General features: G+C 49.2%; 6 protein-coding genes across 6 annotated transcripts; 3 read left to right on the forward strand and 3 right to left on the reverse strand.

Moving 5' to 3' along the window:
- Nucleotides 1-48: 48 nt before the first annotated feature.
- On the forward strand, nucleotides 49-1752 carry FMAN_04238 (uncharacterized protein; the record flags this gene model as incomplete). Its single annotated transcript, XM_041829077.1, has 1 exon — nucleotides 49-1752. One exon carries the CDS (start codon nucleotides 49-51, stop codon nucleotides 1750-1752), a length of 1704 nt encoding a protein of 567 aa, XP_041679875.1.
- Nucleotides 1753-1948: 196 nt separating this feature from the next.
- On the reverse strand, nucleotides 1949-3625 carry FMAN_04237 (uncharacterized protein; the record flags this gene model as incomplete). The annotated part of the gene is made up of 4 exons (XM_041829078.1): nucleotides 1949-2169; nucleotides 2223-3156; nucleotides 3212-3521; nucleotides 3579-3625. The coding sequence occupies 4 exons, from the start codon at nucleotides 3623-3625 to the stop codon at nucleotides 1949-1951; spliced, it is 1512 nt and encodes a 503-aa protein (XP_041679876.1).
- A 658-nt stretch (nucleotides 3626-4283) lies between these two features.
- On the forward strand, nucleotides 4284-5147 carry FMAN_04236 (uncharacterized protein; the record flags this gene model as incomplete). The annotated part of the gene is made up of 1 exon (XM_041829079.1): nucleotides 4284-5147. The coding sequence occupies one exon, from the start codon at nucleotides 4284-4286 to the stop codon at nucleotides 5145-5147; it is 864 nt and encodes a 287-aa protein (XP_041679877.1).
- A 369-nt stretch (nucleotides 5148-5516) lies between these two features.
- FMAN_04235 (uncharacterized protein) lies at nucleotides 5517-8037 on the reverse strand (the record flags this gene model as incomplete). Its single annotated transcript, XM_041829080.1, has 8 exons — nucleotides 5517-6493; nucleotides 6542-6659; nucleotides 6707-6970; nucleotides 7023-7193; nucleotides 7244-7367; nucleotides 7416-7487; nucleotides 7535-7910; nucleotides 7965-8037. 8 exons carry the CDS (start codon nucleotides 8035-8037, stop codon nucleotides 5517-5519), a joined length of 2175 nt encoding a protein of 724 aa, XP_041679878.1.
- A 2723-nt stretch (nucleotides 8038-10760) lies between these two features.
- FMAN_04234 (uncharacterized protein) lies at nucleotides 10761-12415 on the forward strand (the record flags this gene model as incomplete). The annotated part of the gene is made up of 3 exons (XM_041829081.1): nucleotides 10761-12114; nucleotides 12167-12310; nucleotides 12369-12415. The coding sequence occupies 3 exons, from the start codon at nucleotides 10761-10763 to the stop codon at nucleotides 12413-12415; spliced, it is 1545 nt and encodes a 514-aa protein (XP_041679879.1).
- A 1497-nt stretch (nucleotides 12416-13912) lies between these two features.
- On the reverse strand, nucleotides 13913-18811 carry FMAN_04233 (uncharacterized protein; the record flags this gene model as incomplete). Its single annotated transcript, XM_041829082.1, has 1 exon — nucleotides 13913-18811. The coding sequence occupies one exon, from the start codon at nucleotides 18809-18811 to the stop codon at nucleotides 13913-13915; it is 4899 nt and encodes a 1632-aa protein (XP_041679880.1).
- Between the last annotated feature and the right edge of the window lie 1603 nt (nucleotides 18812-20414).

The raw sequence follows: 20414 nt of genomic DNA on the forward strand, positions 1-20414 counted from the left end.
CTCAAAGCTATCCAACTCCTTTAATCTTCTGCACCTACATTGCACACCATGGCGCCCACGAGCAATGTCAAGCAGATAACGATAGCCAGGGCTCAAGTTGGCCAGGTCATTCAATCTGAGACCTGCTCATCCTCGCCAAGCAGTTCATCTTCTTCAAGTAGCCCGTCTGCACCAGGTAGCCCATCTTCCTCGAGCGACTCGGCCGTTTCAATCGGAAACAAGAGAAGCTCGAGGGCCGCCAACAACGAACCCCCCAGGAAGCGTCATAAGCCTCAGCCCGACAGAGACTCACAGATAGTTAAAGCGCCCAACAACAACAAGGTGATAATCGAAGCGCCGCTCTTGACAGATTTCACCAAGAAGTATGGAATTCCCATAAGTCAATTCGTCTGGGGACCACGTGAGGCAACTCCTGAAGAAGACTCATTTGACGAAGATGAGACGGCACCTCCTCCTGCTATCCCCAACGCCTACCAACGGGATCCAAGTTCGCGTCGAGGTAGAGCTCTGGTGCTGCTGCCGAGGAATATCAATCCCATTCCGGCCCGTTATCGAAACCGTGCTCAACAAGGTCGCCGCGGGGTTATCCGCAGTTCCCCAGCTCCAGCTCCAGCTCCAGCTCCAGGGCCTCGGCCTAGACTCCCTATCAGGATCAAGGTCAAGAACCCCAGACGTCTCAGCTTCATGGGCCTTCCCGCCGAGGTTCGTGAACAAATCTATCGAGGTCTTCTTTTGTCGGACAAACCTATTCTTGTTTACGATAGCTGGAGGCGCGTGTACCAGCGAAAGAACCCTGGCCTTGACATCAGCATCCTCATGGTGTGCAAGAAAGTCTTTGTCGAAGCGAGAGGCGTCATGTACGGCGAGAATATCTTTCTCTACCTTCTTCGGGATGCGCCTACTCAATATCACGGGATGACCAACATCCAGGACCTAGTCAATGACGACATATATGTCCCTGAGCCTGGCATGAGAGACCAGGAAAACATCGCCGACAGAGACGCCAATCCTTTAGCACTGCCAGTCCACGAGCCTGGGACTATCGACACTGCCAAATACGCTCAATACTTTCGCTTCATCACGGTCAAGGCCGACCCCAGTCGCTCCACTGCCATTACGAAGGAATTTATGGTCGATGCTATCAAGATGTTTGCCAAGACCCCTTATAATGCCAACATCCACACGCTCAAGATCGTCATCAGCCCCAGGCTCGAACAAGGCAAATTTACCTTTGTCGATTTTTTCGAGCCAACCTCGGAGCTGATGATCGCATTGAGGGCACTACCTTGTGAGAGAATACATGTTCAGATCTTGAACGAGCATCTCAACAATGGTGCTTGGCCCTCCTCGACTGATCTCATTCTTCGTACCCACCAACTGCGATTTCATAGGCAACTCGTGTTGCAGGCGCGAGAGGACAAAAGAGAGGATGAAAGCGATGACAGAGACGCCAAAGGTCAGAGCAGGGATCTTTTCAGAACGGATGCTAAGATGAGGAACTTCCGCTACAACAAGCTCTGTTGGATCCAACAGAGAATGGCCCAGCTCAGCAAATCCATTCTCCAGGTTTGCGAGAAGTCCGCCAAGAACGACGATGGCGAGCAGAGCAACGCTGGCGGTGCTCCATCTGGAGCGACTGACGATGATGAAGACGATTTGCACATCCAGGAACACGATGAGTGGGAGGAGAGTGAGGACGAAGAGGACGAAGACCAGGAGTCGGACTACGAGCCTGAAGACGAATTTCTATGATTGATAGAAGATAGACCCGTGCCTTAGTGGAAGCAACGAGTGAGGGGCAAGTCGAGGCGAATACTCTGATAAGAAATGGATGGATGGATGATCGATCAACTTGCTCACAGATAGCTTAGCGTACTTAATCAACTACGATTCGGGGTATCTCGCCGTACCTATTCTATTCACCATGTCCATCTTTTGATCACATTACCTATGTTGAAGATATCTTGACCCTCTCGACCTCAAGTGTTTCTGTATCGATCAACACCAGCTCCTTTGTTTCTGCAAAACTCGGTACGGTCACAAGTCTTACGGACTGACCCTCAGGTCCGTGGATAACTTTGGTAGAGAAGTGTGGCTGGTTGCCGACGAAATAGAGGTGTGGGCAAGTCTGCATCACAAAAGGGTCATCATCCTGGAACGGATAGCTCCCTGTCCAATGTTTTAGCCTCGAGACATCAAAATTTGGGTCGTCATGTACTCACATAGCGTATCGGGTGCAGTCGGGGCACAGCAACGCCATCGACACATAGCTTCCATCATGCCAAGACGGTCATCGCTGCCGACGTACTTGAAAACATCGTCGACATTTTGGCCACCAGTACCAAGAAACCTCCATCCTTCGAGCTCCGCTTCCCATGGGTTTGTTACAGTGTCAAACCAGCCTGGTTGGGTGGCCGGAGCTGTTGGGTCACGCGCATATGCTCGTGCCGAAGGGAACATTGCTGGATGTACAGGTTGCTGTGGGTAACTAGCGTTCGCTGGATCCTGAGCACCAGGGAGCATAGTGATAGGAATGGATGGTAGAAGTTCGGCAATGAACGCGTCGAAGAGTTGGGAGGGGAGTGGGTTGTAGGCGCTGGCGTCGTAGCCGTACTTCTTCTGGGCTTTCTTTTCTGGAAGTACCTCGTCTGCGGCAGGAGGTTTGCGGTCTGTTGTCGAGATGGAATTTCCTGCTATGACAAGGCGGCTAATATGAGAGGCATCGATCTGGCTTAAAGGGGTCATAGCTTCACCGAGCAGGTACTCGGAAAGGAGTTGAAGCTCAAGGGCGTGAGAGGCATCAGTGCCTGAGAAAGACAAGCCAGAAACAATAGCAACCTTGCTTTTGCCCTTCTTGGCTTCAGAAGCATCAGCCATATCCTCATCTTCATCCTTTGTCTTGGCCTTTTCTGAATTGGGCTTCGAAAGGTTCCAACGGTCAGGTTGCGGAGGCAGGTCAGGGAACTTGATGTCAATGACCTCTAATTCGCCGTTGGCGTTTTCGGTGCCCATGGCCCCGATAATACATCCAGTGACCAAGTTTACGGTCTTCAGCACATCGCCAACCAGCCTGATGCGGCCCGACTCATCCTCCAACATGACCTGGTCGTCTTGGGAGAAATATTTCGGTGTCAGAATAGGAGCGGAGATCCAACGCTACGGGCACATTAGCATTCCATTTCATAGTCGATCGGCAACTGATATGGCATACATCCTTGGACACGTCCTCCAGAATATTCGGCTTCAGTGGCATCTCCATGTATACGGTGCCAGTTACCCAGCACAGCTCTCCCTGCCGAACATCAAGCACTCTTTCAACTCTCTGTGCCTCCTCTTCACCAATCGTTGTGCCTGTCCAGGCCTCTGCGGCTACTTTGTCGATAGCTGGTTTTATCTTGGTGAGGCGCAAAAAGTACATATCACCATACTGCTGTTGGTAAGAGCGTTGCTTGTCGAGCACAAAGGATTGTAGGGGCTTGTAAACGGAGACGCTCCGGGTAGGGAATTGGTGGGAAGTTTCACTGAGGGATTCGAGTCAGTCCAGTGCTTGCTTGGATGGGTAACAAAGCACAGCTTACGACGGCTTTCGCAAGAGGCTCCCCTCGACATCTTCGAGGGTCACCATGTTGAGTGGCCCCGAAATGGGAGTATTTGCAGGTTGACGGTGCAAATGAAGCGGCTGAAGGATGTACAGGAAGTTTCAGGCAGTGGCAAGTTTTGTCATGTATCGTAGTCGTGCAATTGACTTGACAAAGAGCTAAATTGAAGCTTCCACCTGTAGGATGAAAACGCGTGAAGAAGTTTGGTCCACGATTAGACGCGAGTTGGCGTAAAGTGGCTAGGCAACGGATAAGGGGACTGATAGGGCCCATTAGTGGGCAAGCGTTCCACTAATAAGGGACTCGATGGGTCTCAGGTGTCATGACGTGCTGGATCTCAGGCGGAGGGTTCACTAACTGGAAACGACAACGATAGTGGAGTGCGGCCATAAACGATAGCGGGGTTCAGGTGATGGGCAGGAATCCTCATGTCCAACGGATCCCGCCTGTCACCGGCTGAGGTAACCAATCTTCGTATTGTACCTAATTTGGAGGGGGAACAGAAATCTCTGACTCGCCATTCTCATGACACATACTATCTGATTATATAAATATCATATCCTCACAAATTTATGTTCCAGGATTACTTTCAATCCTCTTCCCATTGCCCTAACCTCTCAATTTGGCCATCCTTCTGCCTCTCTCGTTCTCTCCCGCAAGACGTCACCACCTCTGGAACTCATCATGACACCTCCTCCTAAGCCTCCACGTGTTGAAGTCAACAACCTCTCATACACTTTTCCCGACTACTCGACTGGTGTCAACAACATCACTTTGGATCTTCCTCCGCGGTCTCGTACCCTTCTGATTGGTGCTAATGGAGCCGGTAAAACAACTCTGCTTCGTCTTCTTGCCGGCAAACGTCTTGCGCCCAGTGACACCATCTCTATCTGCGGTGTAGATCCCTTCAAAGAGGGTCTTGAGGGTGTCACTTATCTTGGACTGGAATGGGTCCTTAACCCCATTGTCCGAACTGACATCGGCGTCAATGAGTTGCTTCGCTCTGTTGGTGGAGATGCATACCCTGATCGACGAGACGAGCTGGTCGCCATGCTTGATGTCGACACTAATTGGCGTATGCATGCTGTTTCAGATGGTGAGCGTCGTCGAGTCCAGCTTGCCATGGGTCTACTGAGACCCTGGACGGTTCTGCTCCTCGATGAAATCACTGTCGATCTCGACGTTCTGAGTCGTGCTGAGTTTCTGGCTTGGCTCAAGCGTGAGACGGAAATTCGGGAATGTACCATCGTCTACGCCACTCATATTTTGGACAACCTCGCTGGTTGGCCGACTCATCTTGCTCATATGCACCTTGGTACTGTCAAGGAGTGGGACGAGGCTGACAAGATGCTCGCTACCATCGATGGTACTGTGGGTGCCTCCGGCAATAGCCGTCTCGGAGAGCTTGTCTTGAGCTGGCTTCGAGAGGACTTGAAGGAGCGGGGGCCACGGAGCAATATGAAACGTGGCCCTGAAGGCAAGACCTATGGCTTTGGAGGCATCCAGATCGGTGGTTATGGCGACGAGTCTAAGCAGCGCGAAGCATGAACTATTTCTTGCGGATGTTCTTACTTCGGAGCATTCTTAACAATCGCCCCGAATTTCATTTGTTTTCGGGTTGGAGTTTGGAAAGATGGATAGCACTCAACTGCATTTCTCGGCGTAGGGTCGCAATACGGGGAGGATTTGGTGGCATTGGTCACTCATGCATGGCGTTCGACTCAAAGGGAAACAGTCCTCAACCCTGTATTCTGCGGCGTTTGTTCTTTTCAACACTTGATGCATGACGACGGAACGATATGGCACTGGAAGTGCTTAGCACGGTAAATTTCAACCAAGAGTTGGCCAAACTAGACCAGGCTGATCATAATTTAACATATGGTACAAAGGACAAGATATTCATTTTCTCATCACCATTCATTGAAATGACTGCGACGTGGTTGGCCTGGAGCTGCCCTCGCCGTCTATTAATCTCCTCAGAACTGTCATTGTGTTCTTCAAAAGATCTGTAATGCCTCCGAGTTCACTAGCAGTCAGCGCCTCGAGCACCTTGATCCTATAATCCTGCCACGAGATGCGTAGCCCCCCGGAACTTGCCAATTGCCCAAGGCTACTCTGTGTCGGCGGTCCCTCATGCCTGGTGCGCAATGAAGAATCACTATCGACTTCGGCATCCTCAAGACCTCTAATACATCGTTTGCTTTGCAAGCTCAGGAGTGGCGAGTGTGACAATGAGAAGAGAGATGCTAGAGTATGAGCCTCGTCCACAGAAGTCACATACGATGACAGAACAGGCACGAGGCTCCTCGGAATCATGCATCCAAGTGCGTTGGGGTCACTGTTAGTAAAAGCCCTGCCACGCCAAAAGCAATTGCACATGTCCATAAGGTAGCCATTGAAAAGGCTGACAAAGATCCTGTTATATGATGTAGAGTCAATGCGGCTACTTTTCTCACGCCCCGGCTTGGTGAGCATGGCCATCTCGAAACCCTTCTTGTAAAAGGCAAGAATGGCACATATGCGTGAGACAATGGCCGCAGAACTGCTGAAGAAGAGTATGTAAATGAGGGATGAAGGGGGTAGTTCGATGCAAATGTAGTGCTTGAGGACCTGATGGCTAACGAGTCTGGCGTTTTGCTCATAGAAGTCAAGAATTGCAGAACGTGATGAGACAGAGGGACATGTTTGGCAGACTGTGAGGGCAAGTGGATTAACGTGTCGGACCAAGGCTGTGATAGTCCCACTGGCATGGTCTGGTACTGTGTCAATGGATTCAAGCAGAACTGTCCAGTGGTGAAGAAGGTTCTTGTACAGGGCGAGAAGCGCTAGCAGAGATTCCGGGCTATTGTCAAGAGTGGCAGCTTCCAGGGGCTGAAAGATGTGCTTGTATAGCCCTGGAGAGTGTCAGCGTGACGGGCCAGTCTGGAGCGGCTTGAACTGACCTTGGAAGTCCAGTAATGGGGAGTAAGATAAGATCTCAAAAATGGCATCGCGACGTCCAGATCCATCCCAAAGCGGAAGAAAACGTGCAAAGAAGTCGAGTAGGAGAGGAGGAAGGTTCTGGTCCTGGTCAGATTTACCTTTAGCCAAGTCAACAAGAAACATACCTTGGTAGAAATAACATATTCCCGTAGGATATCCAGCATGTCAAAGAAGGTGTTTTCGTCTGCATCGCCATCACGAACATCTTGCAGCACACCATTGAGCCAGTTGACTAGTCTCTGCTCAGATTCGCCGTCTGGCCTCAGAAGCATGAGCTTCTGCAACAAAGGATCTGCCAGAACAGCCACTAGTTGATTGGGGAGTTCGAGCTTGTCAAGATTTTTGACGAAACTTGCAACATTCTCGATTTCCTCTAATGTAACAGAATCCTAGCAAAGTTAGTACTTTTTCACGCAGCACAGCACGTTGTTGCAGACGAACCTCTGCCACATAAGACGTGTGGACTACAGGGATTGTTCTGTTTCTAGTGCTACGTCCTATAGGGCGATGAACACGGAAGCCATCTCGAGGTCGTAATGTGCCTTTTTCTGTTTGGTGAAGATGTGCATCCTGGATTTCGTCGAGCCTTGCTCGCCATTGTAGATCAGGGTGCTGAAAAATGGTCAGTAAGAGCAGTAGTAAAACGACAAGTAAAAACGAGCCTTGAAGGAGGATGCTTTGCCCCGAACCGCGTCTCCAACAATAACTTCAGGGTAATAGTCTTTGAAAACTCTTAGAAGACCGATCAAGGACGGGTCATGTCCAGTTTGCCGGGAAAGGCTAAGCCTGTGATGTGTGAGCGAATGACCAGGCGTCTTCAACTGCAATACTTACAAGGCTTGTATTCTGAAAGGCTGGACATGTTTGCGTCTGGTAATGAGAGCCAGGAGGTGGCTGAGGTTAGGTCTGGCCAGAGTTAGCGGATTGCTCGCGGCAAAGAAAAGAAAACTTACCGAGTGGCCGCGGTATCGAGGAGATTGAATAGAAACGAGTAGGTTTGAGAAAGCGTTTGTGGTGACTCCAAAGTGTGGTGTACTGTGATGAGCCACTTGAGAAGAGCAGCCTGGAGAGTCAGAGATGGCTTGAGGGCTCCGTGTCCAAGGCACGAGATGACTTGAAGAACAGATTTTCGAGAGATAGGTGCCACGGGATACAGGTTTCGGATGATAGCAGCTTGGCTTGCTTGGTCAAGGTGATTTGGAGTTGTGACGAGAATGATGAGATCGTCAAGGGTCTCAGGCAAAAGGCCCCATTCATACGATAGTGAGGTAAGACTAGCAATAGTAGATTTGACGTTGGTCTGGCGTGTTTTGGCGGGTATTTTGGATGCTACGCGGAATGTAAGTCAAGGCCTTTATACATTGCTCGGGCAGTCTCACTCACATTCAATAACTTCGTCAACGAGAAGACGAATCTCCTGGTGGCCCGCCTCGGCGGGATCTACATCCGTCTCCATATGCTGGTGAATTTCCTGTGTTTGCAGTTCTCAGTAGATGTCAGGCAAAGAGACGTACATGCGGTCCTCCGGGGCCGAGCGGCAACCTTGGGTTGAAAGTGAATGAGTGGGACGCCCCGGAAGACGGAAGACGCGTCGGCCAAGGAGACGCGTTTACGGTTTTCGGGGTTGGAGTGGGTTTCGTTCGGAGCGGGGCATGAAGCTGTAGGTCTGCCGTCTATATACAGCGGGTACCTAGGTAGACTAGGTAGGTAGGGGAGGAAATAAAGGTCAGGACCATGATCCTAAATGATGAAAAGACTTAAGTAACTTGGCATAAATTTAAGATAAGTTTAGGATATCTTTACTTAGGTTATTTTAATACCCTATATCAAGGTCCCATGTTGATTTACGGGAACCCACTTTCTCAAAGTCGTTGAGCGTTGGATAAATGAAGGCAAACGAACGAAGCTTATTTCAACCTCAATTCCGAAGAATATATTCAATGGTTTTCAGGACCTTTTCCTCCTAACCCGGAGTGTATTTTGAGTTCAACATAACGGTTCTCGAACGTCACGCTTTGGTACAGCGCCCTTTCAAGGTTCTACCGATATTCATCAGCACCTAGGCACAAGGCACCTAGTTGCCACAATTTCTGACCTTGGTGTAGACGTGTACCCAGAAATTCATTATGGCAGATCTGCATATCCTTCTGTATAATAGCTTGGTTGTTTATTTACTTGATCTATCACTTCATATCCTTTAGCATATTTTGCTACGCATCTTCATCGTTCGGGCGCGCGCAGTGCTATGACATATCCAGGTTTCAATCCCCAAGGTACGGAGTGCACATAGGAACTCGCCTGGCCTCCATTTGCCGCGGCATCAGTAACACGGTAACTCCAACCAACCTTGGGGCCGTTGAGGTTGCAGACAACCATCATCTATCAAGGCAAGGTAAATTGAGTTCACACTGCGTGTGGCAGATTGGCCTGATTTTGAAGCTTGCCTACACCATTACAAGGTAAAAACGGCCCGTCCCTGCCGTAACCTTCAGTAACATTACTCTTAGCCACTGTCTAGGTACTAATGTTTCTGATTCCTATCAAGTAGGTCGGTACCTTTAGCCATCATACCTAGTTACAACCTCAACTTATTATTTGAGGTTATTGCTAGATGCTTGGCAGAAAAGACGGGGCTTCATTTGTTCATATCTATTTACTCCTTTATCGACTTGTTATTATGCAACTCCATTCGATTTCTTACCAGTCTTTCCTCATCCTTGCCTTGACAACCAATACGGCACGATCCAATAGCCTACATCTCTCAACTGGCTGTCCATGGGCCAGCCAAACCACTGCTGACACCAGAAAACAACATCTCCATGGCTGCCATGGCGGTCAGCCTGGTACAGCCCTGGCCTATACGATAACTCCCACATTATCTAGTGCGACAGTCTTGTGCAACCGCCCGCATGTCATTGTGGTCTCGTTATGTTATTCCCTGATCAAGCCAACGGATCCGACATGTCAACTACCTATCCTAGCAAACCGCATTACTCAGGAATGTCCCTAATACGTCCGAATAAGAATAGAGGGGCCTCGCCCTATAGTTTCCTGCCTCTTTTCCAGAGTCAACAAGACAAGGGTCAGCCAGGCTGGAATGGTTGTGTCAAGCCCGTATACCATCGACTGACGCGCAATCTCTATGTACTTATTTGCTGCACCCGGGTCTCGTTCTAATTATTCTCCTTCCTCGTCTCAGGACCTGTTGCCGTGAGTCATGGCGAAGGTGTTTTTGGGCCTCGTGCCGGGGCGTTATCATTGATCCATGCCACTTTGCTGCAAGTAGCTCACCCGGTTCTGCCGACGTGCGTCTTTGTGTTACCATCAGACAGACAGCCTCTCGTGGGCGTCTTCCGCAGTCTTGACGGATCCTCGCCTTCGGCAATCCCATTTCGTCGACTTTTTGGAGCTCATCGACGCGGATTGGATGTTCTCTCCGCCATGACCTCCGACCGGCCTTGGCCGAGGCTCATATTTTTGATCAGGTAATCCTGACCGATGCCCTCATATCCTGGCAGCTCGAGAACTTTGTGTAGCCCTGGCGCTTCGAGGCGGCTGATTGCTCGTACATAGTACAGTACTCACTTAACTGTACCAATTGGTGTCGCAGCCTTCGTCCCATCTAACCCCACACTCATTTAAACCCTCCTCCCAGTCCCAGCAGTCTGGATGGTGGACAGTCGCAGGACCCTAGCAAACCTGGCGCCCTAAGGCCATCGTCGTCACAAAACCCGCATTTATAGATCACTCACTGCATTGCTATTGCTGTTGCTGTTGCTGTTACTGTTGCTTATTCTCCTACCCGTCCAGATTCAAATTATCAAAGCATACCCTCCTCTTCTCCTCTGTCGTGAGCTTCTTATCCAGCCAGACGGCCTCGATTATGAGTTTGAGTTTCCATTCTGTCTCTTGAGTCCTCTCATCATTGAGCCATTCTCCTAGCTCACCGGCGTCCCTATCTGCGGAGCCGCTCACAACAAACTCAACAATTCGTCGCATCTTTCTTCTCCAATATTGTTTCATACTTACTCTTTGGAAGCTGATTTATGCCCAAGGGGGTTGGGTTCTTGTGGAGACTACGCACTTAACCGAGACGAGTAGCTTCATCGACGGTTCCAAATCAGCCATGTAACTGTATCGTCAGTTTCGATACTACCAACCTACACACAGTTGAAAACCATGTCAACTATACAAAGCCAGAGCTCACCGGCTACTTTGCTATGGGATCACCAAGACTTGATTCCTCTTCAAAAGAACCTAGGTGATGAGGATTTGGTCTTGTTATTAACACCTGCTGTTGTCCCTTTAGACCAGAGTCCTGCCAATGCAAGTGACCCTTTCGAGCCTCTCGGCAAAGCACTTGCACGCACACATCCATGGATCCGGCATGTTCCTTATACCAAGGAGCGTGGAATTACCGGCATTCATGTGGCATTCATCAAGAGAGCACGAGTCGTTATTTTCGTGCTGACTGGCTTCTCGACAGAGGAAGGTTTATTTCAGCTTGAACTCGCCGAGGTTGCTCGTGAGGTGTGTGAAGAACGCCCGTTAGTGCTTGTAGCCTGCTGTGAAGTTTCGGAAAAGGGGGCCCGCGAGTATGGTTTCCCAACTATCGTTCAGTGTCCTGGGTACTTTGCGGCAGACTTACAAGCCGTCGCCGTTCTTTTGACAAGTGAACGACCGGCAACAGAGGCCACGCCGCCGACCGGTAACTCTCCTCCTCCGCCAACTTGGTCGCTCCTAAAATGGGACTACGACAAAGATCTCCCAGAAACCCACTCTTTATGGGAAGCATGTTTGCCTTCCAAATTCTATCTAAATCGCTCGACTCTTGGTTCTCTCTTGAAACGCGATGGATATGCCATGCATTACATGGTCAGAGAACCCAATCAAGGGCAGGCCGTTGGATTTTGTGCAACATTCACAACGTTTACGGATAGCAGCGGTGACCGACTGATTGGATCAGTAGCTGCTATCATCGTTCACAAAGACTTTCGGGGTCAAGGTGTTGGGCGCTTCCTCCACAACGAAGTCGTGAGCAACCTTAACAAGATTCGAGGTGTCGGAATCATTCAACTTGGAAGCACATTTCCAAGGTTGCTTTACGGTCTGCCCGCACCCGAAACCGATACGGAGTGGTTCGAAAAACGAGGTTGGAACATGAAGGAATCAACACCTGGAAACGGGCGGCGGGTGCTCGACTGGCTGTTGAGATTTGCCGACCATCCAGTTCCTGATCTGGCTTCCGCTGGCTTGACGTTCAGGCCTTGCCAGCTAACAGATTACGAGAAGGTTGTCGAGATGGCAAACAAGGAGTCGCAGAAGAGATATGGGTTTGGGTGGTACGACCAATACGCCAAAACTATGGACAGTTGTTATATGAATGACATTGTAGTCGGGCTTGAAGGGGAGAATCTGGTTGCTGCAGCAATAACATATTTTCCAAATAATGGGAGCCCTTGCGGCGCAGATATTCCATGGCCAGCCTCAATCGGACAGAGCATTGGAGGAGTTTCGTGCATCTGCATCAAAGGTCGGCCACAATCCGAAACATGTCATCTGACCTTGACTGACTGTTAGATTAGACGAAGACCCGGATATGGTCAATCGCCGTGACTCAGTGGCTACGAGATTGCTCCTAGCTTGTCGGCAGACCCTGAGTGAGAGAGGAATGGTTGGAATGTTTGTTGATGGCAGCAGATCGGACGAAAATGTCCTGCAGTCTTTAGGTCAGTAAGATACTCAGGACTTTCGCAGCTACCACTTGCTTACAATGAGACTTGGTAGGTTTTTGCAAATGGGCAGAATACAAAGAGCTTTGGCGCAAAGTCTAAGGTAGGGATGAATCTCTATCGCACAGGGGGGCCACACAACATGAACATGGTCAACAATTCTGTCAAAAGCAGCTGGCAGAAGGGAGACCTGTTATTCAACGAATTTAATCCGAGCTGAAATCTCAAATATAGCTCCCGAGGACCGCTTCTTGCAACGCTATCTTATATACCTTTCTTTTTATATCCGACTTTTACGACACTTGCCACAGAGTTACAACTTATATCCTCCTTTTTCCACCTCATTCAAAGATATCACGACACGACCCAACAAACGAAGCCCCATGGACAGCAGCATACTGCGCCGGCTGGCGTATTTGACTACCTCAGGTATATCATGGCGCGGGTCTTTTATGCAAGAGCAACGAACTATTTACCTTGGTCAAACATTGGTATCAGCCAACAAGCCTCGTTTTAATCCACAACCTATTTTCACGCCGAGGATATTACCGGGGATCTAGCAGAGTGAATCGATTTTGGATTGTGCGCGCTTCTATCAGCGGCTGACGTGCGACAAAAGACTATGATGGATTTTGCCATCCAACTTCGGAACCCTGCGATAGCAAATCACCAGGTGTGATCTGCCTGCAGTGCGCCTACTATCCCTACGTTGCCAACGCAGAATAACCCCTTAATGCATGTATCTTATAAACCCTATTGGCTCTTTTACTCATGTCACCATCCTTGAGCTCTCATTTGCTCACAAATGAGCCCAACCTCTGATCCTGTGCTACCGTCTTCGTATGCCGCCCAACCACCAAGATTCTTATGTCAAGCAACAACTAGAGCTTATGAAGTACCTACTGCTTTTGGGTGAGGTTTTGACTGCAACTACTACACGCGCCGCACTTGTGTAACAGTGACCTTACTGGCTGCTAGTGGATCAACAGGAGCCAGCCCGTTTGGTCTTACAAACACCCCAGGCAGTCATGCAAGTAGGCGGATTGTGACAACGAGACACTGCAGTCCACCAAGCATTATGGGGTTTTGATAGGCGGGTTTAAGCAGTCTGAGCGTTGGTTACACAACAGCCTCTCAATTATGCAGCGTTGTACGACGAAATATTTTCTATCGGCTGATCAGGTCAAATGAGCTTTGTACGTGGATGCGTAAGCTGCAGGCTTTCAGAAAAGTGATTTGCTCCAATAATCAACCGCCTTTTTGAGGTAAGGACTGTCAAGTAAATCAAGTCGCACTGGCAAGACGATTAAATGTCTTCTAGCAGTCTAATAATGTTCTACTTCGAGCGAGACACAGCTCCAGGGTATATCGAGGTGGGCTGTAAGCAGAAATAGACAGAAAACAGATTTGAAATAGGGATAGAACAGACAAACATCAAGTGTGACCTAGAGCAAAAAACTTTTGAACCCCCCCATGACACCTTATATATAGACAGACGCCTCCACCCCCCCCTTTTTTTTTTTTTTTTGAAAAACATAATGACTTTACTAGAATGACTCCTTGCTTCACGTTTCCCGCGCCCCATTCAATAACACATTTTTAGGCCCACTTGGAAAAGTCGACGGTGTCAGTGTGGGAATCCTGCCCGTGGAATGGCCCAATCTCGGTATCGTTTGTTGTTGTAGATGATGATAACATTGAGGATCGATGTGAGGTCTGCTCACTTGTGCTTGTGAAAAAGGTGGCTACACTTGTACGACGTAAACTCGTAAAGCTATCGCGGACGGTGCTGGCTGGTCGCGACGACGACATATCTCCCTGTGGCAGGAACTGCTGCTGTTGGTGTAACGGAGGCGCACCCCCGAGAGATGAATTCTGTGAAGCCGATGGTGTTATTTGCCCGGATTTTGAAGGTGTGTATTTCTCCCGAAGCCTTTTGATAGCACGGAGGCGACTTCTCCACGAGCTGACATGCTCACCGCCCTCACGGTTGGCCCAGACGTGAGAGAACACCGAAGCATTAAGAGCCAACAAACGGATCAGGCCTGGGAGAGCCTTAAGTGACACAATTTTCATCTCTGAAGCAGGCGAGATCTCAGGGAAGCCTGGCTTGCTCAAGACCTGAACGCGATAAAACGGCTGACTGTGTTTGGAAGCGTCTCTAGCAGCAATAAACGAAGCCCTTGACGCTGGTGTAATGACAATGTGGACAAAATTGAAGTCGCCCGGGAAAGTGTCAAATTTGAAAGGCAGACCCGAATCGTTGAACACAATGTTAACAAAATCATTGCCAATATGGCGTTTCTTCATTGTGCAACGTGGGTCATGTTCAAGGTTCGTAGGCATCTGTGTGGTAACGTGAAACACGATTTCTGTGACACGATCTCGCCAGCAAAAAGTATACTGGCCATCAGAGTCAAATTCGCGATCGAGCCCATGAGTGTTGAACGTCGCCCCCTTGAGCTTGGTCAATGTGCCAAGATTGTTGAGGAACTCCATGTAATCGCTGCTACCAGACACATTCCCAAGAATCTCAACTTCATCAGTCTGTCCCTCTCCGATATATATGACACCGACTTTGTGCCCATCAACAGTAGAGCTTCGATCAAAGACTCGAATGGCCCTTTCAACGGCATCATCCTCAGGGAGCGGAATAGGTCGCGCTAGATCATGACCTTGAGGGATGGACGACATCAGTTGTACCATGATGTGACTGGGCAAGATAGTATTCGTCGAGACTTGTCCCTCCCTGCTGATATCCACGTAATTAGGTGTTTGATGCGGAGGCGGTGGATCAAACGTTTCTCGAATCGTGAAGGCCGAGGTGCCTGAAGGCTGTCTCTTGACAATTTGAGCCCAGCCAGTGGTCGTGGCCTGATTTACGGTGACGATGCTATAACCAACCAACCATCTCTTCTTTATGATCTCTCCGAATCGATCCGATGTAAAGAGAGGGTCTTGGGATGATTCCTCCACATCAGCGTATGTATACCTTTGCATGAAGTCGATCGAAGTGAGTGCTTGTTCGTTATCTGTGTGCGCATCTTCAATCTCGTTATATATGTTCCTGACAAGCCAACCAACCAAGGTGGCACGGTCTGGCAGTTTTAACGCAAGGAACCAGAAAAGTATCACATGGTATGCTAATGCATACACATACTGCGGTAAATCGTCTGTCGCGCTTGGGTGTACGGCATCCGAAAGGTTGCCCGTTGAGGTTGCTGGAGTAGACGGTTCACTGGCATGACTGTTCCTGTTAGAAGCCTTTTTGTCCCTCACAGATTGCAGATAGCGAATGCAAATTCCAAACACAATCTTGTACTCCTCTTCTCTGAAGTTGACATACACGTTGTGTAAGCGGCTCAGACAAGCCAGGAACTCGAGGATGTGGATGGAGACATAAGGCTGGGTGATGATAGTAGACATTTTGGTCAACAGCTGAACCAGTGATTTACTTGTTGAGAGTGGCAATTCATGACAGCATATAGACAAGGCATGGATGCAGCATTTTGCACTCCGCTCCCAAGTGGCGATGCCATGAACAAATGTTTTGACTATTTCATCCTCATCGCCCTTTTGAAAGTGGTCATGGTAACTGAGAATCATCGTTAAACTGTGGAAGAGACAAATCGCCACATCAGCTCGCCTCAACCCTGATGCATTTGGAGGCTCTTGAAAGGAGTTGGTTCGGATTTGCTCGCATATGAGTCTTCGTAGCTCCTGAATCTGGGGAATGGCGTCACTGAAAATGGCATGGTTGCTGAGTTGTGATGGAAGGTGAACCAGTGCAAAACTGTACACCTCCCAGTCGCAACCGTGCAACAAGCCGAGGACAGCCTCGAGCCAAGCGGCAATATCGAGGGCAGTAGCCTCAATATTCGTTTTGGTCTCTTGGATTTCTTCATCCATCATGAGTTCAGCGGAGCCAGGGCTATGAGAAACTAGAACTGGACTAAACACGCCGGTCACGGTGTCAGGCAGAGCCTCTGGGTCCGGAAGGCTCCAAAGCTGATGATAGCGAGCTGCGCCACCACTACTGCCGAGTAGGCCACTTCCAGCAGCGACGCTTGCAGACCGAACGGGCATTCCTCTTTCATGGCCTTGCCCTTGGCTAAACGAAATACCGCGAGCAGACCTGGACGACCCAACATGTTCATTTCTTAACAAGCGTATAGATTGTACAGCCTCCTCAGCCTGCTTCTTGGCGTATGTTTCCGGGGTTCGACACAAGGAGGCGGCAACAAAATTAGTCTCAAGTGTCTTTGTGATGAAAATTCGGTTGGCCCAATCGGCACGCAGCCTAAATAAGAGCTTCATAGCGGTCAACCGAGCATCGACCTCGCAGTGACTCGACTTCACAATGTTTATCAACGCATGATATAGCCTCAAGGATTTCCCACTGTCGTAATCCATAGTCTGAACAAATATCTTCACGTAGCCCTTGGCAACCACGTTTGAGGGCGACTGTCCTTGTGGCAGGTGTTCTTCCGAAGATCCTTGAGCGAACGGACTATGAGATGCTGACGATGGAATCGGTGATTTGAGCCTGTCGCCAATGACGATGCCTCGGAGGGCATCGATGATATAATCGAATAACTCCATGTCACAGGATACTACAACTGAAACCATGAGCGACATGATTCCTTCAAGGACCAAAACATCCGTCTCTTCAGAAACATCTTGAAGGATGCTCTTAGCCAGTTGTGGGATGAAACTCTCTTCGGGGTCGTCGCCAACTAGATCCACGACTTCGTAGGCGTCCATGATGGTTTCCAAGGCTCGAAGCCTAATCTGTGAGGACCGATCTCTGTTGCCAAAGAATCCTTTTAAAACCAAGGTTAGATTTTCTTCCCATTGGAGATCTGAAGGTGAACAGCATCTGAACTGCTGAAAGTAATTCAAGACAGACGATGCAGTTTCGTCAGGGAGAAATTGATGGACTTCGGTTAGAAACGAAACAATGGTTGCCCGAGGAATAAACACATCCGATTTTTGGTTAATGAGCACATCAAGCTGTTTGATGAGGATTATAAGTTCTCGGCTCAGAGCTTCCTCAGGCTTCTCGTCCCTCACAGGACTCCGGTATCCATCAGAGTCGCGTGGCCCAGGTATTGCTTGTTTGGAGCATGTCGCGGCAGCCTCGAGTATTACCGACCAGTCCTCGTCGATGATTAAGCGATGTATGTGGCCGTTGCCATCGTCGAATAGAGCGTTAAGCAACTGAAGAATAGCTGTCAAAGTTTTGATGGAAGTGCCAGTTTTCGCAACTATTGTAAGACCATCCGCCAGTAACGCGAAAGGTATCCCCGGATAGCCGTTCTCCGGACTTTTGGACAGAACCTTTTGCAGTACGGCAAGGGCGCCGCGTATCTCTCGGTTAACATCCTTCTCCTTGGCCCCATCCGTAGGATTATTTCGTAGAATATCCAATAAAATGCGGATGGTCGCCTGTCCATTATGGCTTTTGAACAGATTTGAGAGTGTGTTCCAGGAGTCTTTTTGAAGACTTCCCACCATGCAATAGATAGAGCTGAGCACTTGAACACAGCCTTTGAGCTTATCTTCTGGTATAGACCCAAATGTCACAATTGCATCAATGACCGCTATGCACGATCTGAGATCCTCTTCCACGCTTGTGCTCATGCAAATTGCCAGTAGTCGATCGATCAATCCTGTCACAGCAGATTCATCTGCATTGTTGAAGCTGAACTTTATGACGTCGATGAGAAAATTGAATAACTGAGCGAGGTTCTTTTCTTCACCAGTAGCGACAGCACGATTTCGAGAAGCGCCCTTTGAACTCCGGGACACTTTCCTTCTAGCTGCACGCACCACGTTATAAGATTCCCATAGCCAATTAGTCAAAAGGGGAAGAAGTTCATAATCGAAGCCTGTCAAAATTCGGCCCCGCCGGGTTAGGTCAACAAGGGCAGCCAACTGTAGGTGAAAATCCTCCGAGTTTGCAGGGGCTGATAAGGTTGTGAAATATTCTTGCCGTTCGAGATCAGAGGAGGCCTCGTGCTTCACACACTCCGTAAGAAGCTCCCAACCAGCTGCCCGTGCTGCTGCAGGTTTTGCGGGATCGATAAGGTCTTTCGCAGCATACCAAATATCCAAGACAGGATTGAGAGGGTACTCGGCAATTGCGTATTTCAACGAGTTGGCGGCAGCAATGCGCTCGTTGGGTGAGCCGTTCTTGAGAAGCTCAAAGGACTCCATGTGACTAGAGGACAGCCCATGAGGTGGGTTGGTGGAGACGGCTGGGGCTGGAGCATGAACGAACTCGGCGGTCGGCTGGGCGTTTGCTGAAGAGGGTGATGCTATAGATGGCGAGGATTTGGAGAGCTTAGAACTTGTCAGACCCCGGAGGACATGGGCAAGGCCACCCTGACGGGACGTATCTGGGGATGATGGACCATCTCCTGGCTGCGGTGACATGTGCTCGTGTGAAGTCTCGTTGGAGTCTTTGTGACTAAGTGAGGCTAATCGGCGCAGCATGTGCTACCTAGGCCTGAAATTGGCCTGTAAGAAGTTGCGTGTATACACAGGATAAGGCGTGTTCATTAAATGATCAATGAAGGTTGTAGATGATGGGGCTTGTATCGTGCAACTCAGTCAGGGACCAGAAGGAATGATGATAACGATAAGTGTGACCCAATAACGCGGAGGTGGACGAGGATCCGGGATGGCACCACACGGCGGGCAGATCGGCGGGATGCAAAGGCGAGAAAAAGAGGCCGGGACTCGTAGAAGGACACACTGGCTAGAGCGCGGGGGGCTCGATCAATGACCAAGTTGCTATGATGGATGTATGAAGCGATTTGATTTGATGAGGCTGGAAGGATGAGAGAATATTGAAGAATGGGAGACGATGTTGGCAGATTACCGTTAATAAGTTGGTAAAGTTTGCGCTTGGTGAATACCACCCACCTAACTCTGGGAAGACGCAATGACAAGGCAGATCAACGCAGTAGGGTCCTTGCTGTAATGTATGGTACTGATCTTTTGCCCCCCCAGGGTACCGGGTAGCAGCTAATGGAAACGCAAGATTTCCTTACTAAGCCATAACAGATGACCCCTTTGGTGACATTTGAATGGCTGTTTCCTGAAGCACACGAACAGCTCAGGGTTTGCTATGTACGCCATGCCACCAAGCTGTAGGCGGTAAGGTACCGCACGTCAATCGCGCCAATCTGGAACTATGAAGGGACCCTGAGTCTGTAGAGAATGATATTTTGTTCCTTAGCTACAGCGTACCTGCAGTATTCTCTGGCTACGGTTGTATTGGTGTGGGTTCTGTCGCCGAGTTGGGTGACAGATCATGGCGCTGATCTTCTGGCTTGATTTCATCATTAAGTCTAGTAAATACATAGTCAATGAGATATACTGTCTTTTAGATTCGTCCATGAATGTGCCGGTATGTGTGTGTGTTTATGCATATCAACTGGGGTATCGCTGTCATCCGCCACAGAAGAAGTTGCCCAGATAGATGGATGTACCTTAGTACTTGGTTTCATGGGCTCCTGTCGATGCATACTTAGTACGTACTAAGTTAGATGCCTAGTGTAACAATTATTCAACTGCTACACCTAGGTATTTGCCTATCGTTTTGGGACAGTATCAGAGTTGTTATTCACGCAGAAGGGTTAGTACTTACCTAGCTTCTAGGTCTAGCATCAGGCCACATTGATGCAGAGAAATGCGAATATAGCCAACCTGTATTCTTGATCATTGGACTCCTTAGTACTGATCTTTTACAATACTCTGCGTCGATGATGAGCTGTGTTACTACGCACGGTAGGTCACCATTTGATAACAGTACGGTCTATTCGTACTATTATGCAGGTAGCAACGAGGTAGTCCCCGGGGAGAAAGAAACTCCTTGACTGCAAATTAAAGCGTCAAAGATAATGAGACAGGGATCTCACAAATCTATACCAAGCTCTAGCTCGGTGCTGAAGGCTTCAAAGCCATTTACTGCCAATAGCATCCCGCCAATGGAGACCCAGAAAAAATTAGAGCCGCCCGAGCTTTGATTTGCTTGTCAACCTGAACCTGCAACCTCTCAGCTCTTACTACCTACCTCCAAATTCGTCCTTCC

The sequence above is a fragment of the Fusarium mangiferae genome (assembly GCF_900044065.1).
Source record: "Fusarium mangiferae strain MRC7560 genome assembly, contig: FMAN_scaffold003, whole genome shotgun sequence".
Classification (NCBI taxonomy): domain Eukaryota; kingdom Fungi; phylum Ascomycota; class Sordariomycetes; order Hypocreales; family Nectriaceae; genus Fusarium; species Fusarium mangiferae.